General features: G+C 50.3%; 1 protein-coding gene across 3 annotated transcripts in view; it reads left to right on the top strand.

Moving 5' to 3' along the window:
- The window catches only part of LOC142588541 (uncharacterized), a 206306-nt gene that overhangs the window by 153565 nt on the left and 29130 nt on the right, over positions 1-23611 (top strand). For all 3 annotated transcript variants that reach the window (XM_075700383.1, XM_075700381.1, XM_075700382.1), the window contains 2 exons: positions 565-698; positions 4203-4303. In XM_075700383.1, the coding sequence (XP_075556498.1) occupies positions 565-698; positions 4203-4303 (235 nt within the window). The remainder of the gene's footprint in view (positions 1-564; positions 699-4202; positions 4304-23611) is intronic.

Raw genomic sequence — 23611 nt, 5'->3', positions numbered from 1 at the left:
GTCGGCGGCGACACAAGTTGTTGCTAGAGCCGTCGCCGGCGGCAGCTTGCGTCTTCATAAACGAAGGCAAATTTGCATTTCTTTATTAAAAAACAACTAAGCAATGAACTGTGACAAGTGTCACGCTGAACGACGTACTCCAAAATTTTATCTCTGTGCCAAATTTGAGCAAGAACAGTGCAGGGTTAAGTGTAAAATTTTTTTTCGAACATTCTAAGCGGGATATGCACGTTCCTGTACAATTTTGGCGAGTTTGAATCCGAGTGAGCCCGAATAAGTATAACTTTAGTGAATGTGAGGCCGAGTGAGCCCGAAGCAATGAATATAATTGGTAAGTGAGTTCTGTTTATTTTGCCGACCTATGCCAGATGGTGCCACTATTGGTGCTGCTCATGTCTACGTCATCGGCATTCTGACATTCCATAAATGGTAATAATATGTTTATGGACTAGCTACAACTCTATATCATTTTAAAAAAGTACGCCTTGAACGTTACGTTAAATCCGCGTTGTCATGCCTTATGTGGTTCCTTTCTACTTTGCCACATCCTTTCCGTGTCCGCAGACAAGTTGCTCTGCGCAAGCAACAACAGATGCCCTCCAACGCCGCTGCAGTACAGCCCGAAGGCGCACAAGACGACGGCAATGCCGGCACGTCGGCTGCTGGAGTGAGCAATATCTACAGACAAAGACGCTACTGTGAGTGCACAACGCTGCTTTCGCTATATGGTACATTTGCACGAACTTGACGCAGAGTAGTAACTACATCTTTATGTCTGCCGTTGTTGTTGTTGCTGCTGCTGCTGCCCCTGTTCATGTTGTTTTGCCACTTGTTGACTGTTTACTGTTTTTCCATAGCTTGTGTGATCACGTGTTCCCCCATCGCGAACTAAAAAATACAATCTGCACGTATGCCCTACAAGACAGGATCACAGGAAGACAGACTTGGAGTGACCAACATTAGACAACAAGTGCCGCTTGAGCCAACGTTTCTGTAGAGGTTGTTATCATCGTTATCATCAGTGTCGCGGGGTGGCGTGTCGTACCCTCTGTATTATCTACATATATATGCTTTATTGGATAGTAAAAGGACATAGTTCATTCCCAGAAGCCACTGCATGTGCGCATCTCTGAGTTCAATTATTTCCGTAAGCATGGAGGAAGTTGTTGCTGTGCCGTGTTCGAGCAGGCCGGGCCTGCTCGCTACCGAACCGTTATGATCATTTCTGCAAGGCGGCTATGATAATAATGATGATAGCAACCTCAACAGTTTCAACAAAGCAACTTGTCTGGCGCCACCCTGGCCCTAAACAGCCCCTCTTGCCAAAACGTTGGCTCCAGCGGTATACCTAATGCCCCTAAATAAAATAAAGGTAGCTCCATCGTTTGAAGATTGCCGCCGTCCTCCTCCCCTGCGCTTTCCGTCGACGGTCGGCCGTCCTGACACGTCGTCACGCGCTATTGCTTGATTTTGCTTCCATCGGCACAGCGGTGCCAAACATTGCGAGTGGCGTACGCTGACGCAATGAGGTGCTTTATGCCGACGCCGCATTTCGCGCCTCCTTTGTGTTTAGTAGCGTAGTTCCGTGTTGGCGATGCCGTCTTGCTCTGCCGTCGGATGCACTGCACGTGGAAACTGACAGCTAGTGACTCTTCCGGATTCCATCTGCGAAGCGAGATGCGGCACAGGGGAAGGTCTGCCTTCAAAGAATCAGCCGGGCTGATTTCAACCCAACGCAATGGCCTCGGCTGTGTGAGCTAAGCAAGCTATTCTTCGCTCAACACTAATCTCATGTGCTGCCACTTGTATGCGGATTCGTTAGTTTTTCGCTCTCTTAAGTACCACATGTTCGCACTGCGTTTATTTGCATCGTTTGTGCCCGACTTCAATCAGGCCGTCTTCAAACGCACGTGCTTTTTGTCGACTCAGTCATACATTCCATCGTGTTGTTGTTGTTTGGCCTCAGTGTATGCGAACAACACCTTTTGAGTGTATCGCCGTACGTAACGAAGCGGTGACGGTGCGACGACCACAAGTTGAAAGCGTTCTACGATACCCCAAAAGAGTACTCCTGATAGAGGTTCGCGCTTTGTGTTCTCATTAGCGAAGCAGAGAGGCGCGTGCTCTCGTTTCTTGAAAAGCGACCTACGAAAGTGGCCGAGTGCGGCGTTGCTGAGACGCAGCTGAAACGCTGTCTTCTCGCCGCCTCGTTGGCGCTGAAACGAGAGAGGCAGCACGAATAAATAGAGCAAACCAAGCGCAGCAACATTCAGACGGCCTCTCTTGATGTTTCGGCAGCTATTCACGATATACTGTAAAAAAATTCCGATCAAAACACGGCCTCAAAAGCGGGAGCGACACGCAGCGACAGCGTGTCATTCGGACAGCGTCTCCTAGTTAGGCTCCACGTAGGGGGAGTCAACGTCGGCGCAGGAGGAGGAGACAGGAAATGGCGCTACCTTGATTTTATTTAGGGACATTAGATATCCCTTGTTCGACCCATGTTGACCACAATCTACACGAATGGACGTTCAGAACCACGTCGCTCGACTCCTTACGTTACCTCCGGCTTTACTGCGTAGTTGTAAGTGTCTTCGACTATTACTTTAAATTGTTACTCGCGATTGCGAGTTGCAAGTAGTTTAGCTTCTACAATGGTTCTTGAATTAGCCTCTTTTTAAGTGACTCTCGTGCCTCACATGTACCTCCGAAATACGCAACCACTCAAAATTTTACGTCCGACATCAAGTTGTCTGTATCATTCTATCTGAAGGTTCTTGCGTGTCATATGTCTAATTACAAAACAACCTTCGCACACGTACGTATTACGAGCAACTCATAAATCAACTCATAATGTGAAAGCCATAATCGCTCGCAGCGCTGTCCTGTGTCTCTGTCACGTCCCTGTCTTTTTGAATTGCGCTATAGGCATTGCCATTATGAGTAAACCGTACCAACTAACCCAAGCATCAGCCTTGTTGAACTTCATGCATCAAGGACAGCGAAGCTGCATAAGGGAATTCTTACATCCTTCCAATTTACACAGTGCTCCTTTTGGGCTGTTGCAAGCGAAGGCCTTGACGCTAATTTCACAGGCCTCCTGGGAGGTGCCAGTGATCATGGGCTCAGGCCCCTAGAGTAGCAGCAACTGGGATGCCCGGCAGAACGTATATTCGGGTAAAAACACATAAGAGGTATTCGAACATGTTGATGCACTCGTGTGCACACGTTTCATGTTAGTTTTATCAACATGAACATATCGAGGACATTTCAACTCTTGTCCGCTCTGCTTAAGGGCTCCGGGAACGTAGAAATGTTCACCTTAAGAAGCGCTAAACCGATTTGAATTAGGTTGCATCTACAACAGAATGGTAATAACTGTTGGGAGCAGACCTATTTATGCCTTTAGATGTTTTTTTCAGAAGAAAAACGGAATTTCGGTAATCATCATCAAGTAGAAACGTAGAGCGGACAAATGAGGCTGAATTGTGTTAACAGTACTTGCTCAAACATATAATGCGGTGGAAGTGACGTATTGTACATTGCTGTGAAACAAAAGCAATTGTGGATCGGACTTAAATCGTGCAGGCAATAACAAAGGTATTTAACAAAATCTTTAATGTGGGGCATTTCATTTGCTTTAAACGTTATAGTATGTGCCGTTTACAAAACATAAATGTCTATTTTTGCCCATAATTATCCCGTAGCAAATTCAGCGCGTTCATTTGGCGATTTTAGGCATTTCGAAAGCCTGTAAGTGAAGAACCAACGGAACGCGAGCGGTCACTACACTCGAATTTTGTCTTGAACATATTAACATATTTCATTCAAATAGGTTCATCGGTGGCGATGTCAGCGCAGTTGTGCGTTTGATAAATCATAGTATCTATACAAGGGCACAGCAAGAGAGATAGTTGAAGCGATCAACAGTGTCGGAACATGGCATGAAGCCAACGTTTCGACAAGACAACTTGGTCTTGTCGAAGACAAGTCCTTTTGCGTTAATGTTAGATCCAGGCTGTTCGCCTAGCGTTGATATTGTTCATACTACGTCGTACGTCACTGCCATCTGTGCAGCAAAAAGCGCGTCTTATGGATCGTGTTATACGTCCATCCCTGCGAAGCTTATCGAGATCAATTTCTCATTGTGCCTTCTCTTTTTTGTTTTTTAGCGTCATGTTTCCTACGCTTTCTTTTTCTAGTTCCGCACTACGTAGAAAGCCCTAAGCCCCATGTGACAAACGAGGCTCTGGCAGCGCCGACCGCGTCCTGTGCTACAGAAATGGAGCCAGTCGAGGCCAAGGTAAGAGGACACTGTGCTAATCGTCAATTTCTTGCGTGCTCGCTATCTGTTCTGCCGCGAAGGAAGGTAGCAGAACACGTCACCACAGGCCGGTGATTGTTTGAAACGGCTCTGCTAACCTTGCGGGTTTGTGGCGACGGGGTAACAAGGACGTGCAAACCTAGTGGCTCACCAGAGCCTAGAACAAATAAAGGTTCGCAGATATCTCCACTTCTTATTTCTCCAATCAGGTACACGGGAAACGTGAGGACGGCCCCCATTAATCAACTGACGGACCCATTTTTATGAAAGTTGTTTCGTTTAAATCCAGTTCAGCTCTAATGTTTCGAGAAAGCAGAATTTGAATTTAGCTCCTTATATTAAATAAAGATGAGTTCAGTACGAGAGTCCCAGAAGCCAAACATTCTGCTTTTAAAACTTTGTTTCTGTCTGAGAAAGAGATATATCGAAATGTTATAAAGTAACTTAGTTATCACAGGGTGAACTTGTTCCTTCACTTTAACGTTTATACACATCATTCACACGCACTGCTTTTGCAATGCTGGCGTAATCGAATAGGTCTACCTGCAGACAAACCTAATTAAGGCGTCAAGTTTTACCGCACGCTCGAGCATTCGTCGTTTATCCTTAGCGCGGCTGACTGTTGGGCTAGTTGGTTGTGAACACTGCGCTGAGCGGAAAAGGCAACCTTGCCATTACCACGTTTGTCTATATTTCTTTTAAGTTGGGAAAAATATTGCGTAGGTAAGGAACAGTAAATATCTTGCGGTCACGTACGGCGACCGCGATGTATGCGCGCTTACAAGAAAAAAAAAAAATAAAGGGCTGAGCCATTGAAATTTTAACGGGATACCCCGCATCTCAGAGACCAGTAGATTGGCGTAGGAAGCGTTCCATCATTCAATGGCTACATGACTACCTATGCGCATGAAACATAGGCTAATGATGCTCCCTTTTGACAAGCTTGGAAAAGGACGAAAGGCAAAACTCGGAGGCTGTTTGTTCTCGCGGGACGTGTACTGTCAGCATAATTCGTCAGGATTAAATGTAAAAACAATGTCAAGGTACCATAGCCTGCCCTCTGCGGAAGGTAGTTTATGGGTTCGGGCGAGAGGCTTCACACAATATTTGAATGTGTTTAAAGTTAAGAGCACTGGACTTGTTAGATTCATTGTGGCACTTAACAATAACCACGTAGTGGTCAATGTATCTAAAGGTTCACCTTGCTGTCATCTATGCGCTTAAAATAAAGCTCTGTCATGTTTAGCGAAAAGCCTTTCCCGCCTCCTGCAAGTTAGATAAACTATGTATAATTATAATAAACCCTGCCGATAACTTGGCTGTGGCAAACGTCACATAACGCGCTTTGTTAACTGCAGATATCGTGCAGTGTACGAAATGTCATGTGGAATATTCTACACATAGGCCAGACTGGACGCTGTCTAGACGACAGATGAAGATAACACAGCAACCATGGCTCTGCATTGCAACACGTCTGGTTTAGAGCCGTTGTTTTAGAAATAATCTGTCGCGTACACAGGCACGTATGTAGTCAAACACTGGGCTGAATATTGAAGCAGCGAAAATAGAGAGTTTAAATGACAAGTGCATGAACATCTCCGCTCGCTTTATTATGAAAATAACTATTCTTTTTCTATCGCGCTGTACTACGTGCATAGCATCGGCTTCCACATGATTGCGACATGCATGCCTATAAGTATGTGCACCTGTTTCTAATAAATCCTGTGTTGAAGTCAGAGCTGGTGTGTGTCCACTGGCTTGTCCCCAACTGTCATTGCGCTTTCGAAATCTCAAGTATGTTTTATCCACAAATGCCGAACGGCAACGCTCGCTAATTTAGTACTTTGTTTCCGTCAGTCAATACAGGATTTGCCTTGTCAACGATATACAACAAATTTTGTCCTAGCTGCGGTTCAGTGGCCCTAGAGCAAAACTATTTCTTATTGCTCTTGTCTTTAGACTAGCGCACTCGAAATAAAGATTCTTGTGAAATCACTGAAGGCTCGAATGAAAAAATTCGGAGTTCCGCTCGAAATGCGAAACAGCGATTGCGATAGCGAATTAGTAGATAGTTGTACCAAGTAAGGACAGCAGTTTTATCGGCCGTAGATACATGTAAACATTCGCTTACTAACTAAATTAACAATAATATAGTATGTAAGCGTGACTCAACGAGTACGTAGAAAGACACAAACACATAGACAGCGCTGTCTTTGTGTGTCCGCTTCTTTGTACGTCCTTGTCAAGTCGCGCTTACATATTCTGTCATGGATTCGAACCAACTAGCCAGTCAACGTGTTTTAACTAAATTAACCAGCACGGTGTCACGCGCGCACACGTAAACATGAACACATCTCGCTCGATGATAACGAAAACTGTCTGTGAAAACGCTGGAGTTAGCAATCGCGGCTGCAACCGCGAGCCAATTGACCTCCGTGCACCTGTCGCTTCAACGAGAACGAAACGTCGGAATCACAGCGCACACGAAGCTACCGGCACTACGCGCACTCTGCAAACATCGCAGATAACTTTGAAGATGAGGCCCGCGCTGGAGCGCACTTTGGCCGCACCGATGATCGCTTTCAAGACACACGAGCGCCCGCAATGCGTCCTTACGGCGTCCGCCAAAGGCGTCGACTACTGCGTCCGTGATTCGCATGGCCAACGCCGTAGTAGACGCCACGGTTGTCTCCACTCTGTGCGGAGCGGCCATAGAGCCGCCGGAGAAGAACGCCCCTCCTCCCTCATCTGACCACCCTGCCACGCGCGCCACAGGAGAGGGCATGCATCTGGGCGGCGTGCCTCGCTCGCGAGTGAGGGAGGGAGGGGGTGGGGGGTATTGCCGACGCTCGGCTTTGCAGGCTTGCGTCAGTTCACTGAATGAATGCATGCGCTCCCGTGAGAACCCTGGATCGGAGGCCACCGGTGCCCGGTTGAGAGAACCTCGGGCTAAAGCGTTTGCAGCCTCGTTTCCTGGACTCCCAGAGTGGGCAGGCACCCATATGAGCTCCATGTATCACCAGACACTCTGGAGGCGGCTCCAAGCACCTCCTTACCCTCCCCTTATATACGCTCGCGCTATCACCACGTCCACACCGACCCCTCCTGTACCCTCTGCCACCACCCCAAAACCACTCTCGATCGCATCCTTTTCCTCTGCCCGGCGGATCCTCCACCGCGGGGCCTGGAGCACCCTACTACTTAGGAGACCCTACTGCGCTCCGAGGACCCGGCCAAGCAAGCCATCGCCACAGGCCGGGCTGCCAGCGTCATGAGCCTCCGGGACATGAACGTTTGAGTGCAGTGGGGCCGTGTGGGAGCCCAAGGACCTGCGTGTCCGCAACTCCCCTGTGTGCAATAAAGTTACCACCACCACCACCTCGCTCGTGCACGCGAGATTGAGCCGCGTTCGCAGGCTTACCCTCACACGCTTTCGCTCATACGGAACCTCGACGGCGACGGCAGAAATGCGCCTGGAGTGTCGCAAGAAAAAAAATTAGCCAACGATTACGCTTCTTGATAATGCGATGTTTGAGCGCAGCTGCTTCCTTATTTCAACAACAGGCAACTGTTATGTACTGCGCGGATGATGACGCGTGCAGGCGCGCAGCGTGACGAGCAAGCAGGCCAACGAGCTCCTGAACAGAGAATGGTTTATTCGAAACAGCGCGTGCTTCTTATACAAGCTGGCGGTTGCTTATCCGCTTCTGATAACCGACACTGAACGACGCCTGTCGGCGCTATCACATTCCTTCCCCCACAAGTTCATTTGCGAAAGTCCTCCGACTCGTAACGAACAGGTTGGTGCCGCAGTCGTGAACTTCTACGTGGTACAGCAGGGGACTCGGATGACGTGGGCTGGATGGGTGCCTGGCATGGGGCCGTGCTGGTGTGGAGGTCGTAGGCTGAACGGTTGCCTCATCCTCAGGATTTATTTGAAGATGCTTTCGTTGACCCATTGGCTGACGGTTTCTCTCCATGAGCTGGTCCCACTGGGGCACACCCGTCGTGCTCCCGGGCATACCCGCCGGGACTGTCTGGGGGCCCGCGTATGGCTGGTGCTCTGGAATGGCTGGCTGGGATGGGGTAGACGTATCTGCGTGCTAGGAATAAGTGGCTAGACGCAGATGATCAACGTGAACGAAATGCACTTTGCTCATCGTGTCCACCAAGTACGTCACAGGGCTAATGACCTTCACTATTCGGCCTTAAGTCCACGCTATTTTCTTCCCTCTGACAGCTTTAACGTAGACGCGGTCCCCTTCCGTGAAGAAGCACCATGGAGAGCGACCTCGGTCGTGTTGAGCATTGGACGTTTGTTGGCCCCTTTAGCATGTCTTCTTGAAATGATGGCTTTAGCAGCGAGAGCTTAGTGCGCGGCGCCCTTTTTAGAATCAGTTCGACTGGTGACCGGCCCATTACTGCGCATGGAGTTGTCCGATAGGCAGGCAAAAAATGGTCTAGGCGTTCTCGTAGCGTTCTCTGGATGCCGGAAGCGCTATCATGGAGTAGTTGCTTACGCAAGGTTTTTTTTTTTATTGCATGCACATACCTCTCAGCTGCTCCATTAGACTGCGGGTGATAAGGTGGGCTACACATGTGACGCACTCCCCATGACTGGAGAAAATCGTTGAACTCTCGCGCCGCAAACTGGGAGTCATTATCTGACACTAGATGTTCTGGCAACCCGTATGCAGCAAAGAGGGTACGAAGCTGTTCAATGGCGTTCAAGGTCGCTGTCGTTTTCATGTGACAGACATCAATCCAATTCGAATAAGAGTCGACACAAAAAGAATGAAGCGCCTTCGCATTCGAAAAAATCCACGTGCACTATTTGCCAGCAGCGAGCGGGAACTGGCCAGGGTGCCAAATAGGCGCGGGGAGCGCTACTCTGCGTTGCCTGGCAGTATTTGCAACTTTTCACGACAGTTTCAATGGCCGCGTCAAGCCCAGGCCACCACACTAGGCCGCGAGCGAACATCTTCATTCGGACTGTTCCAGGGTGCTGAGCATACAGTAATGCCAACACATATTCTTGCAGTTTGAGTGGAGCAACGACCCTGCTACCCCATGTCACGCATCCTTGCTCTTGCGATAGTTCTATTCATCTGGTGTGGTATGGCCGTAGCTCGGCTTTTACTTGCAGCGGCCATCCACTAAGAGTAAGTTCCGCAACCTTGCACAACACTTTGTCCTGTATGGTAGCCTTGGCGACATCTCTGGCCGACAGAGGCGCCGTTTCAGAAACTACCAAACAGGCGGCCTCTTCATCCTTTGCTTGACTTGGAAGTAGCACTCTCGATAGCTCATCAGGCACTTTCATTCGGGACCCTTCCTGATACCTAAGCTCCTAACTATATCCCGCCAAGATAAGCGCCCATCGTTGCATGCACGCAGCGGCCAAAGTTGGTATCGGCTTGCAGGCACCCGTAATGCCGAGCAACGGCTGGTGGTCCGTGAAAAGCGCAAAAAGACGGCAGTACAGATATTGATGAAACTTCAACCCATATATTACGGCCAACGGTTATCTATCAATTTGCGAGTTCGCGCGCTCCGCTGCCGATAATGTTCGAGAGACAAGCGCCGTGGGCCTTTCGTCCCCGTTTGGTTGCACATGCGAAATCACTGCGCCCAGTCCGTACTGGGATGCATCGCAACTGAGTACTAGCGGCCGCTTTGGGTTGTAGTAGCAGAGTACTGGGCTTGACGTGAGCAGCTTCTTTGTTTTGTGGAAAGCAGCAGCGCATTCTTTGAACCAGTGCCACCGCAGGCCTTTCTTTAAAAGAGCGTGCAGCGGTGCTGCCACGGTCGCCAAGTTCTACAGGAACTTGGAATAAAAGGTAACCATGCCCAAGAATGATTTAAATTCCCTTGCACTTGAGGGTTCTGGCGCAGCCATAATTGCTTTAACTTTTGATCCCAAAAGCTAGATTGCGGCTGCCGATATACGGTGGCCCAGGTACCGAACTGCCCTTTGAAAAAAACTTGCATTTTTTCTCTTGAAGCGTTACATTGTGGGTCTGAAACCGCTGGAGTACTTGTTCTAGCCGCTCTCGACATTCCGACCTGGTGGTACCCCCAATGATTACGTCTTAAATGTAGCATCCTACATGAAGAATACCGCTGAGAATTCTGTCCATAAGCGACTGAAATACCGCCGGAGCGCTTGCAATGCCAAAGGGCAGACGCTGGTATTGTAAGAGCCTTTATGTGTGTTTATCGTCAAGAGTAACTTGGAGTCTTCGCATAGCTCTACTTGCTGGTATGCAGAGGCTAGATCCAAAACGCAAAAAACACTCAAGTCCTCTAAAACTGCGAACAAGTCTTCTGGTAGTGGAAGCGGGTAATGCTCTGTTTTCAGCACGGGGTTCACTGTGAGCTTATAGTCACCACACAACCGGACATCCGCCCCTCCGTCTTTTGGCACAGCGACCAAGGTTGTTGCCCACTCGCTCCTTGTTACCCGCTTCACGACGCCGGCTTCCTCCCAAGTATCCAGCTTATTTCCCACTGGTTCACCAAGAGCGAAAGGTACCTTACATGCTCTGCAGAACACGTGTTTGCTGTCCGGTTTTATTAGTATGTGCGCTTTGATCCCGGAAATTGGTCCTAACTGCTTGGAAAAAACAGGTGCAAATTTCTTTTTCATCTCAGTTACCATGTCTGCTTCCCCTATGACACTAGTGACTTCGTTCCAATTTACCCTTAGTCGACTGAGCCACTTTCTTCCCAATAGGCACGACCACTGCTTTCCTGCATCATAGACTACTATCAGGGGAAGGACGCAAGTCTGTTGTATTTGACTTGCACGTCGACCACACCAAGAACTGGGACAAGCTCGCCCGTGCACGTTCTTAACGAATCAGCCACCGCCTCCAGGGGCAGGTGCGCCCAGTTCTGCTGATACAATGCCTTTGGCATCGCCGCCAATGAGGCGCCCGTGTCTATTTGCATGGTCACGTTGTGGCCCTCCACACCCACGGTAACAAAATACGCCGACTTATAGCTGGCGATACTACAAATCTGGAAATCGTTTTCCGATTCTTCCGTGGAGTCGTCCATCCAACAAATGTCTTTGCGTGGTTCAGTTGCCCGCCTGCACATCGTCCTGAGATGACCTTGCGTGCCACAGTTGTGGTACTTGTACCTGCGGTATCGACCCGTTCTTTCCGATTGTTTTCCACATAGGAAACATGCTATCGGTCCTGTCCCGACTCCTCGCCTGCCGTTCTCTGTAACGGGTCGTTGTTGGCCTGAGAGCTTGCCTAATGGCCTGCTTTCTTATTTTGTTGTAGCGCAAGCTGAACAAGGACAACAGAAAGCCGCTAACTTTCAACAACAGATTTATTTCCCGTTCTCGTCACTATATATACACCCTCGAACCGTCATACGGCACGTGTAAAATCTCGGTAAAAATTTAAAAATTATATATATATACTGTGAACCACTCGTAAGCAGTTTCTTCACTCGCATATTCACAGGCATGTACACGTTCAGCGCGAACAAAGATAATTGAGCTCTTTTGAGGATAATGAACTGGAAGGTTTAGTGACGCATGCATCGCCGAATGTTGTGTCTAGCTTCTATTATCAAGCACGTGATCTCACACCTGCTTTTACTCATGATAACGGTTTTTTCAAATCTAGGTTTACATTTGCATCTCTGGCAATGGATGGAAAGAAAGCCGTCATCGGCCAAGTTGTTTACTTTGTTATTTTTTTCTCGTAGCCTGTCATTTATGCATCTGCCTGTTTGACCAATGTAGGATCGTCCACACCCGAATGGAATGTGGTACACCACACCCGCGATGCAAACGATGAATTTGTTTTTATGTTCTTTTCCGCATGCGGTACGTGCGATTCTTTCTGGCCTTGTGTTTTTGCACTAGCTGACCAATTTATTAGGCGCCGAACATACAACGTTGATGCCGCTCCTTCCAGCAATCTTCTTTATTCTATGGGGGAAACCGTGTATGTAGGGGATGACAGCAACCTTTCTTTTGTTCATGTCAGTGCTTGAACCATGCACCTGCTCCGAACTGCTTTGCTGTGCCTTGTTAAGCAGTCCTTCTGCAACTGACACAAGCACGTGTCTCGGGTAACCAGCGCAGCTTAAACGCGAGGCTTGCCGTCCGAAGCTATCGTGCATTAGGTGTTCGTATGATTTCTTCACTGCTTCGCTGAAACACATCTTCACGATTCCCCTCTTCGCAAGCTTTGTATGCGCGGAATGAAATTGTAAAAGTCGCTTACTTGCCCTAGGTTCGTAACACCACCAGGTTTTGTTATCGGTGAGCACAAACTTAATGTCAAGGAATTTAATCCTCCCGTCACATGCCATTTCAAAGGTCACTTATAGTGGATTAAGACATTTACAAATAGCGATAAAAACGGGAGCACATTCATAAGTAAAACAAGCGGATGTACAGTCAATAAGAACTAAGCAGTCGTCAACATATCTAAAAACTGTTACAACCTTAGATCCGTGAAGGCGCTCTGACAGGTCGCTGTCCAGTTTGGCTAAAAGCAGAACACTTAGCACTGGTGCTAGGCAAGAACCTATACATACTCCCTGTTTCTGCAGATATAGGGTACCTTTGTTTTCGATAAGCGTAGACGATAAATAAAACCTGAGTAATTGTAAAAAAATGTTCAATGGATGTATCTGCTTAGTTAGCGCTGTGTAGATGTGCCTTTCTGTTGTCCTAAAATAAGATATGCCTTACCAACAAGCCCCTATAGCTATCCTGATTGCCTGCTTTCAGCTATCAGGTCCGCCTGACGACCTGCTTCGTCCGACTTAATTTGTTGCGACTGCTTCGATGCCATTTCACGGTTCAGAGCAATTTTTGCAAGCCCCTTCAGAGGTCAGAACCCCGGCGTCTGCCGCAAACACCTCCCACTGGGTGTCCGTGCATTGCAGCCTCGCTAAGAGATTGTCCCTCAAGGCTTGGTCAGGAAAATCACCGACTGCGCAACTTCTGGCTAAGTTCTTCAGCTGGAGTATGAATTTCGTTACGCTTTCTTTTTCAAACTGTACGCGGTTGTTGAATCTGCATCTTTCCGCTATGATGGCTTTCTGGGGGCTGTAATGGTTCTTCAGAACCGCTTTTGCCTCATCGTACGTTTTACTGGACGGCGCATGGGGTACGAGCAGGTTTTTCAGTATTTCGTACGATTTCGGTCCTACGACCGTCAAGAATACGGCTAATTTCTTGCCGTCGGCTACTTCATTTGCCTCCACATACAACTCGAACCGTTTCACGTACGAGTCAAAACTTCCGGCCTTCTCGTCGAAACAACCAATTCTTCCCACCTTTAGCATGTTGGCCGTTTCTTCGAGGTTCCGCAGCCCTGGCCTGGTTGCCTGCCCCGCTTGTTGTCAGCAGCCGCCGCGGTCCCGGGAAGCCACTCGCGTCGATCCCACCTTTGTCGCCATGTGTTGTGTGCTGCGCGGATGGTGACGCGCGCAGACGCGCAGCGTGACGAGCAAGTAGACCAAGCAGCTCCGGAACAGAGAATGGTTTATTCGGAACAGCGCGTGCTTCTGATACGCGTTGGCGGTTGCTTATCCGCTTCTGATAACCGACACTGAACGGCGCCTGTCGGCGCTATCACAGCGACAGCATAGGGAAAGGAATGCAACAAGAGCGGACACTCCCATAGAGCCCAGCGGCCGAATTGACTGCAGCGCACCAAGCCGTGGATGTTAAAACCTGAAGCACACTTCCGGTTTCGGTTTTGTGCGCGCGCGTTTTGAATACTAGCTGGTGCGTGTCATGCCGGCTCCGTTTTTTTTTTTTTTGCTTTTGCAGCGAATATTTATTTAGATATTTATTTTTTATTTATTACATATTAGAGCGCAGCTCTTTGGCGTCCGTTCCTGGGTTTCGCGTCGGCGTCGTCGTCGGCCTCGTAACCAGCTCCGCCCCCCTTTCATCCCCCCAGCGCTAGCAGCGATCGACTGATACCGCTGGATGCCGCTGACGCCGCTAGAGAGTCAAGATAACGTGACTGCATAGAACACCGTCGCCGCCATGCAGAAAGAGGAGGAAAGGGTCCCCCCCCCCCTGTTCTTGTGTGGCGGATAGGGTGCTCTTCAGTTGCCGACGCGCCGGTTATTCGTTGTCCCTGAAACCAACTCCGCAGCTGGGGTTGACTCACTATCGGCGTCAGCGGCATCAGTCAGTCGCTGCTATCTCTTCCCTCCTCCCTTTATCGTGTTGTCCGCTTGCTGCGCGCGCTTCTGCCCCCATCGTTTGCCGCTGGGTGTACACGCCGCCCCCCTCCCCCCTCTTCCTGCGAGTCTCCGGTTGTCAAAGCGCCGGCTCGAACTTAGTTCCTTTCTTCGCTCCTCCTCCAATGCAACCCCTGTGCGGTGGCAATCAGAGAGCCAGATCGGTGGCGGCGGATCTGTATATGTGCACCGCCCGAGCCGAAATTGCCGCTGCCGTTCGCCCTGTGCGGTGGCAATCAGAGAGCCAGATCGGTGGCGGCTTGACATAAAGACAAACAGCAATTTCCTAACACTTATGCGGGAGAACATCCCGTTCCTCTCGCTCGTAACGCGTCCCACGGCTGTGACAACCTCGCGAGGCACTTGTATACATCTCGTCTTTGAGAATCAAGCATTGGTGTACCAAGTCGAACATATATCAGTATTTCTCCGACCACAAAGCTTCCTTCCTGACTGTCAAGAACTGTTAGTGGAGTCTTTGTTAAAGGAATACGTGTGAAAAATAAAAAAGAAATTCTGTGATAGCGCATACTTGTGTTGCTAGATTTCTTTGCCTCAATCTATCGAAAAGGTGAAACAGCTTATTTGCTGCGCTCAAATTTCGCATTAGGAAGTAACGTAATCGTCGGCAATTTTTTTTATTTGCAAATCATTTTATTAAGTAAAATTGATTGCGTACGATCTTCACAAGCCTCCAATGAATGTGTGCTTCGTGCAATTTCATAAAGACGCAAGACACCTTGTGAAATCACGAAAAATTAACGTTTATTTTATTCTTTGTATATGCTCGTCGCGGGCTTTTTGTGCATTCATCCAACGTTGGCACCAGGTAAGCAGCAGTAGTTTCCGCAGGAAGCTCCACCAGACGACGTGAGCTGAAAAAATTAACAAGCGTTATTTTGGTATTAACATGCAAGAATAATGTATATAGAGGCGAAGCGTGCGAAAGTGGTGAGTGGGCGGCATTACAAACAAAAGCAGCTCGTGTTTACACACACGGCGTAGAAAATACCCGACTCCCCATCCCAAGCAATACCGTAAATACCACAAACACATTCGAATTCCAAGCATTCACCTCTTCCCAATACTTATTTCCTGCACTTTAATAGCACGAATGCGCGGGCAACGGCGCTTTTCGCGAACTTGGCTACAACCGACGCGATAGTACGCTACGAATACACAGAGGTGGCCACAACACAGGCTCTCAACCAGAGCACGCTGGACGCTCGCAGAATTCCTTCTACTCGCACTCAAGACAAAATGCGTGGGTGCCGTTCAGAAGGCAGAATTTTCGAGTTACTATAGTTCCTGGCGTTCGAGCTCCTTGGCGTATCTCTTGTGCGTTCTGCAGGCGCAAGCAACGCACTCCCGTGTTATCGCTCTTGACGATTGCTCATCGCGTTTTCGACAAGCGTGGGTACCGAAAGAAGGCCTAAATAGTTGCGGGGACATAAAAATTGCCACAAACTTGTCGCGGTAAGGTTGAGTACCCGCCAAACTAACTTTGTCACCACGGCCGAGCTGCTTTTCGCTGCGTCACAACAGGCGCGGCGAGCGGGCCTCATAACATAAAAGTACCGAAAATAATCTTCAACAATGTTGGGCGTCAGAGAAAGAAAAGCGCCATGAACTTGTCAGTGCATTAAAGCGCGAAACCGCGCACCGGCCACGGCCGAGCTGATTTTCGCTAACCGAGTCACAGCGCCAGGCGCGCCCACTGCGCTCGAAAGGTAGCCCAAAAAGTAATGAAATTAGTTTCAATAATGTTGGCAGTCAGAGAAAGCGCCAAAACTACCGAAATTAGTTAAAATAATATTGGAGCTTATAGGAAGCGTCGCAAACATCTCTCAGTACGATTCATTAATTCAAATTAACTGCTCCACGACGGCCACGCTGTTTTTCGTTAACTGCGTCACAAGTCTAGCCTAGGTGCCAGGCAGTAAGCCTAATTGCTTGAAGTGCGTCGCAGACTGTCGAACAAAGTTTCTCACCTTGACGTAGTCCAATAGTGCAGTGCTGCCATGTCGAAGTTCCGAAAGAACGCAATAATTCGCCGGGAGGCCACCAAACCAGGCTAAATCCCAAAATAGAAAAACAGGCAGACGGTGCCCGAACAGTTCAACGCTCAGATGCGCGGCCGGTCGCTCTCGCTTCGGCGGTGTCTGCCGAATGACGCAAACATCTCGTCATTCGCCGGTTCGCCTGTCGCTAGGCAACGGAAGTAAGCCGCAAAGTTTAATTTAATTTATACGCAGATATATTTAATTTTTTTCCGGGAAAGAATAAAAAAAAAAATAAAACAATTTCTGTTAATCTCATTTCACATTCTTCTTTTTTTCGATGCTCGCGGCCCCAATTCGTCGATGTTAATACCATAGCGTGACGTGTTTCCTGTTTCCAATTTTCGCCGAGTGTCCGCTCTTGTTCTATTCCTTTCTCTATGGCGACAGCACAGAACACGCAGTGCCGAACGGAGGCGGTTCTGCGTTTCGGATTGGACAACATACACCGCGATCCGCCGCTATTGAGCCGGCGCTCTGGCGACGCGTCATCGCGCCATGTTATAGTGGGTTACCTCCGCGTAGAGGGGGGGGGCGGGAGATTAGCAATTATCATTTAATGTTTCTTCTGAGGCGGGATGAGGAAACGGGTGGAGAGGAGGGATATTGTGTAGCTATCACACACTCATTCACTCACAGACAGGCCTCAATGTGGCCGCACAAGGTTGGGGTGGGGGTAGAATTAAGGGGACGAAATGCTTCAACTGTCTTTCGAGTCACAGCAACGACACTGCAACAGGTAAGGGGAAGTATAGGGCAAGAGTAGAGGCGGGAGAAGGACAGCCAGGCGCAAGCACTGCCAGAGGGGAAAAATGCCACTGAGGTAAGCGCCCCACAAACGGGGAAGCGAGAGACACGGCTGATAGCCGTACTGCCACGCGACGTGGAGACGGAGGAGCGGAGAGCCGTGGATCACGCGCGAGGCAACTAGGAGCGCCCGCCGCCGGCACCACGGCAGTGCCGCGGCAGCGGCACACAGAACGGTGAGGGCAGAGTGGACGGTAGCGGCGAGAGTCACCGCAACGGCGTTGCGCGGAAGAAGGGGGCGAGAGGAACGAGACGTTCATTTGAGGAATCGCCAGCCGTTTCTAGTGGCTTTTGCTCCTTGAATATATGACTCTGCCTAGGCACTACAGAGGAGGTATTTTAGTGCGCGTCGTATTCGTTTGTCTCCAGACATGCCGGCATTGCTGAGTGCGGTCCAGTTTCGGTTTACCCCTCCGCCGCTGGCTGCCCCCGCGGTGAGGCATGGGCACGGACGCCCCATTTGGTGATTGCTGTGTCTGAAGGGGCAATGTTATGACTGGTGTTGTATAAGTCGCGGGTCGCTTTTTTTCGTCGCGACGATAGATTGAATTCTTTACAAGCACTGCACCGGGAGGGCACATATAACCGGCATACGGAGGCCTCGGGAGAGCACCTGGGGGGATAATAAAGCAGGCGGCGCAGGATCTCCAGGGTACCTAAGGGGTACCGGGGGTATCTAAGCTGAAAGCAGGGCGGCCCGTGGGTTGGGGCCGCGGAGGCCGAAGCATGTCAGGGGGCGTTCGCATAAAAGAAATTGGCTGTCCGCGACAGGCCTCGGCGAGCTCCAACCTACGGACCAGTTCGGGTTCTAGCTTTGGTGTCCCCGGGCCGTATTCTGTAGCGGTTCGCTTTGGAACCGGTTCGGTCTGGCTGTTACGTCTGGATTACGTCACTCGGAGAAAGAGCGGAACGGGGCGGCGTGAGGGGAACCAATCAACAAGTGGCGGTCTGCCGGAAGATCACGTCATCATTTTTGTTTGTACTTGGGGGACGGTATAGCAAATTGAAGGATGTTGCTGGTTTGATAAAAAAACATTGGTTTGTATAGAACACTTGCAAATATCATTTTCAGTAATAAATGTGAGCTTGCGGCGCAGACGGCTACTGGGAGTTGTAATATTGTTTGTGGTGTTTTCTTATTTAGTCGCTAGGTGGTGTGCCATACGTTATGCAAACAACTTGCCTCGCTTTGTTTACATTTTGGACTTGTTCGCGCGCCGAAACAGAAACGATGTCGTCGTACAAGGACAGGCGGCTGGGTCCTCATGTTTCAGCGAGGCAGCGCGAAATACGCGTTTCATTTGTCGAGGAGCATCCCTACCTAGCAAAGGCGTCGTGTGTTTTAGGCCAGCAGCAGACGGCGGCTTTCTGTAGCGCCGTGGATGGGAATCCAACCCATCCTTTTTCTTTGCCCACAACCGTAATGGCCTTGCCGACGGCTGTAATGATCCGGCTGACCGAAGGCTGCGACAGTGCAATCGCTTCTTCATTCCCGACGCACTGTTGAAAGCTCCCGGTGGCAAAAAACCGCAGCGCGCACAGCACTTTCATCGTAGTGTCGACACCACGAAATCTTTGAGGTCCGAGATGTTCTTCCGGATCGCAAAGACGTCGCACTATGTCTTTGGAGAGCCTAAAATGCCTTCGAAACTCTTCTTCGGCCATGCCGAACGCGTCGCGTCGTTGTCTTTAGGCGCTCGCCAGCAGCACAACCAAAGGAGCCGCCATTGCCGTCTCTGTCTCGTCTCGTCTAGGTGCCGGCTCGTCAGCTGGCGCGAGACTAGCCGGCAGCCACGGTTGCCCTAGCAACCCTCGACATCATGCTCGCCACCGCCCGCGACCCTCGAGCGAACCACTTCTCCGCGGTTCCTCTGGTAGCAGGGAACCGGTTCCTTTCCAGATGATTGACAACCTGTGTGACGTCAACAAAATTTGTCGTCCCGCCCACCAGGGATGACGACAACGAAGCGCCGACCAATAGCAACAGCCAGACCGAACCGGCTCCAAGGCGAACCGCTACAGAATACGGCCCTCCGTTGATGCTTTGGTCTACTGGAGGCGCCGCCAATAACGCGAAATAATGACACGTTGTGACAATTAGTAAAAAAAAAACACGATTGAATAAATATAATTACGTCCAGCCACCAACTTGTGACGCTAAGTTCAGCACTACCGCGCCCCGCGACATCTTTCAATATATGCGGCCCGGGCTCTGTTATGGTCGCTACTGCTCCCACAGAACAATCTGTGATGTTATTTACAAGGTACATCGTCGTAAGGCGCGAATGCGCGAGATAGCCATGATCCGCCACGGCTGACTTAGCAGGAGCGCTGCAGGTGCGAGACAGTCTGTCCGACACAGCGGTCGTCAAATCGGGCGTCAGTGCCTGCTGCTTCACCTATTTTACAGCGCTGGCAGCCAGCATCCGAGCGTAAACAAACTCGACTCCACTACGCAATGCCGGCACGCCTAGGGACAAACGCCTACAACACGCGCTAGGAAACCACAGAAGAAACCTCCTCCGTAGGTGCTCCGTAGCGCCTAGGCAGAGTTATATATTCAAGGGGCAAAAACCCCCAGATTTTCTCACTCGCGCCCGCTCTTACTCGCGCCTGCACATAAACGGCTGGTGGTCTCTCAAATCGTCTCAAATGAACGTCTCGTGCACGCCCCGACCACCACCACCTACCATCGGGACGTTCATTTGATGGATCGCCAGCTGTTTGTGCGCAGACGCGAGTAAGAGCGGGCGCGTGAGAGGAAATCTGGGGGCTTTTGCTCCTTGAATATATGACTCTGACCGGCTGCCTTCCCAGGTATAGGGATCGCCGGAAACGAGGACGCGGATGTCCTTGCCAAAGCCGCCCACCACCCAACCGTTCCACTTACCAGAACAGTCGCAGCATCGGACTTCTCCAGACAGCGACTAAAACAGCTGGGGCGCTGTAACGTAAAATTATTGCAAACTTTTCTATTCCAATTGTGTAATCAGCCCTCCGCGATTGGTAAAAAACTTTTTTGACCACCCCCACTTCACCTGTGTATCACGCGACGTCACGAAAACCACGATAGCTCCCCATCTGATATGACCTGTACACACTGATTATGCACGATTTGACCGAAAAAAGAAAAATAGTCATTTCTGATTCGACGCCTTTTCGCCATTAGTCCCTGGCTATCGGTCAAAAGTTTTCGGGCTGCACCCACTTCACCTGCCTGTCACGCGACGTCACACAACCGCAAACTCACCGCGTCAAAGTGACGTGTAGGCATTAAAGATGCATTAATATGCCGAACAAAGCTGAATTTTCTTCTGAATAGCCGCAGGCTGCCCCGTTCCGAAGGGAATAAAAGATGACTGCCGCCGATCGCTCAGGCGCTGGCTACTCGCACCTGCCGGAGAGCATGGGTTAATTTGCGCATAATAAAGCTTCTTGCGTGGCCGTGTAACGTTTTCGAGCACTTTCAGCACGTTTACGACCTCATTCTGCCACATCTTCTTTGTTGAGGATCCGTTTTAGCGTCATTCTTAAGCTTTCGTTGCATGCTGCCGTGATTTTCGACCAGCCACCGCAAGCTAAGTAAGGGAAAGCGGACCAATCGCAGCGCCGGCACCACCTTCTTCATCCGGTTATCGACTTTCAGTACACTGGCTCGGCCCTATCGAATCCCTCTCCACTTGAGCGTGCTCCTCGCCTCTTGTTAGTCAATTAGATAAGACAAGCCGCTCAGTGTAGGCAATGATATTCGTTTTTCAAGCAAACAAAAGTGACCTCCTATGAACGAGGAGGGCGGTTGATTGGTCTTTTCAGACAACACTGCGGGAGACCACCCGGTGCTTGCGTCGGTGGTTACGCAAATTTGACGTCAAGAAATTGGAATAAAAACATAGTAAAATAGTTTTACGTTATAGGGCCCCTGCTCACTTCCAGCCATCCGGATAACATGGTAGCTGCCAACCGAGCCCCAAAACTCCTTCCTGAGAGCGGTCTCTCGCGACGGGACCGTTCCACACACCTGCGTCTGCGCACGGGCTCCGTGTGGAGGGCGGCCGGACTTCATGCCAAGGGACGCATCGCCTCGCCGTCCTGCAGAAGGTGCGGTGACGCCGAGACCCTCGAGCACCTACTGTGCACCAGTCCTGCATTAGCCCAGGAGCGCGCTCAAGTCTCTGCCACCTGCCGACGGTGCGGACTCCCGGATACCTCAGAAATACACCTGCTCTTCCCGGCCCGCTACCACTTCCAGCACTGGCAAGCCGGCTTGAATATCTGTACACGAACGGGCTCCTAGACCGTCACTAGACTTCGTCCTCCCATGGGCCTCTGCCTCGCTCATCTGCCATCGCCCCTGAATGATGCCGACGTATGCTGCCTGACACCTACTCCCCCTTTCCCCTTCTATCCCCTCATCTTTCAACCCCCGCCCCCATACCCAATACGCTGCGCCGTGCTCCCATATGAGCTGCAGAATTAGGCGTACTTTCCCTCTCCCAAACCACGAAGAAGAAGAAGGCACTACTGATGAGCTTTCTTAGCGCGTGTTGTAGGCGTTTGTACCTAGGCTCGCTGGGGTCGAGTTTGTTTACGCTCGGACGCTGGCTGCCGGCGCGGTAAAATAGGTGAAGCAGCGGGCACTGACGCCCGATTTCACGACCGCTGTGTCGGACAGGCTATCTCGAACCTGCGGCGCTTGTGCGAAGTCCATCGTGGAGGATTATAGCTTTCTCGCGCCCTACGGCGATGTACCCTGTATATAACATCACAGATGTTTCTGTGGGAGCAGTAACGACCGTAATAGAGCCCGGGCCGCATATATTGAAAATCTAGAAGGCAGAGCGTCTGAGCAACCGCGGTTGAACGCAAGTAGCTCAAAGGCCGCCGGTGACGATTACGGCACCAGCGCTGCAGGCGCGAGTAAGTCTCTCCGATGTACGTTCAGAGGCAGAGTTCTGACTGGTGTTGCAGAAGTCGCGGGGCGCGGTAGTATAGAACTTAGCGTCACAAGTAGGCGGCTGGACGTAATTATATTTATAAATATATGTTCAATCGTGTTTTTACTAATTGTAACAACCTGTCACTATTTCGCAATATTGGCGCCGCCTCCAGGACACCAAAGCGGCAACAGGGACACCAAAGCTAGAACCCGGACTGGTCCATGAGTTGGGGCTCGCCGAGTACTGCGCGTACCAGCGGTGTACAAGATCGCGAACAGCCATTTTTATATGCGAACACCCCCTGCCACGCTTCGGCCTCCGCAGCCCCAACACACGGGCCGCCCTGATTCGAGCTTTGATCCCCCCGCTACCCCTTGGGTGCTCTGGAGATCCTGCTTCGCCTGCTTTGTTATAACCTCAGGTACTTTACTGCCTCCGTTTGCCGGTTACATGTACCCTGCTGGAGTAGTGCTTATAAAAAATTTAATCTATCGTCGCGACGAAACAAGCGACCCGCGTCTTATACAGCACCAGTCAGAACCTTGCCCCTTCAGACACAGCGATCACCAAATGGGGCGTCAGTGCCCACTGCCGGACCGCGCGAGCAGCGAGCGGCGGAGCGTAAACACAAGTCACACGAGCACCGGCAACGCGTCCCTACGGAGTCCGCCAAAGGCGTCTACTACGCCGTCCGCGATTCGCATGGCCAACGCGTAGAAGACGCCACGGTTGTCTCCACTCTACGGAGCGGCGGGCGAGGAAGATATCGATGCACTCTATATAGCAGCCGCCGGAGAAGAAGCCGCCTCCTCCCTCGTCTGATCCCCTAGAGTTACTGTATATGCTACCAAAGGTAGCAGAGTTGCGCGTCTGTTTTATCACGCCGCTAGCGCCTCTATTGGCAGAGCGTCATCGCGTGGTAGTCAAGCAACCGTGCATTGCGGAGAAGCAGATGCTCGGGCCAATTTTTGTATTTCCCGACGCCGCCGCTGCAGCGAACTGGATTGACACAAGTTATCGCCAGTCAAATTCAAAGCGAATCTGGCCGACCTTGGCGTTCGCTGTTCGCGTGCGGGCTAGCTCGGAGAGCTGGCTATGTAGTTATGTCAGTGTAGCTAGGTCAATTCTGTGAGAGAAAAACTTTCACTACACTCCCACAGAAGGTTACTTTTGGAATCCCTGCAGTGAAAAGGCACATAATGAAGTGGTACTTGCAGGTGTGGCTGATATCCAGTGCCTGCTAGTAG

This window comes from Dermacentor variabilis, chromosome 7 (genome assembly GCF_050947875.1).
Source record: "Dermacentor variabilis isolate Ectoservices chromosome 7, ASM5094787v1, whole genome shotgun sequence".
NCBI lineage: Eukaryota > Metazoa > Arthropoda > Arachnida > Ixodida > Ixodidae > Dermacentor > Dermacentor variabilis.
This window is presented reverse-complemented; position numbering and strand designations above follow the sequence as displayed.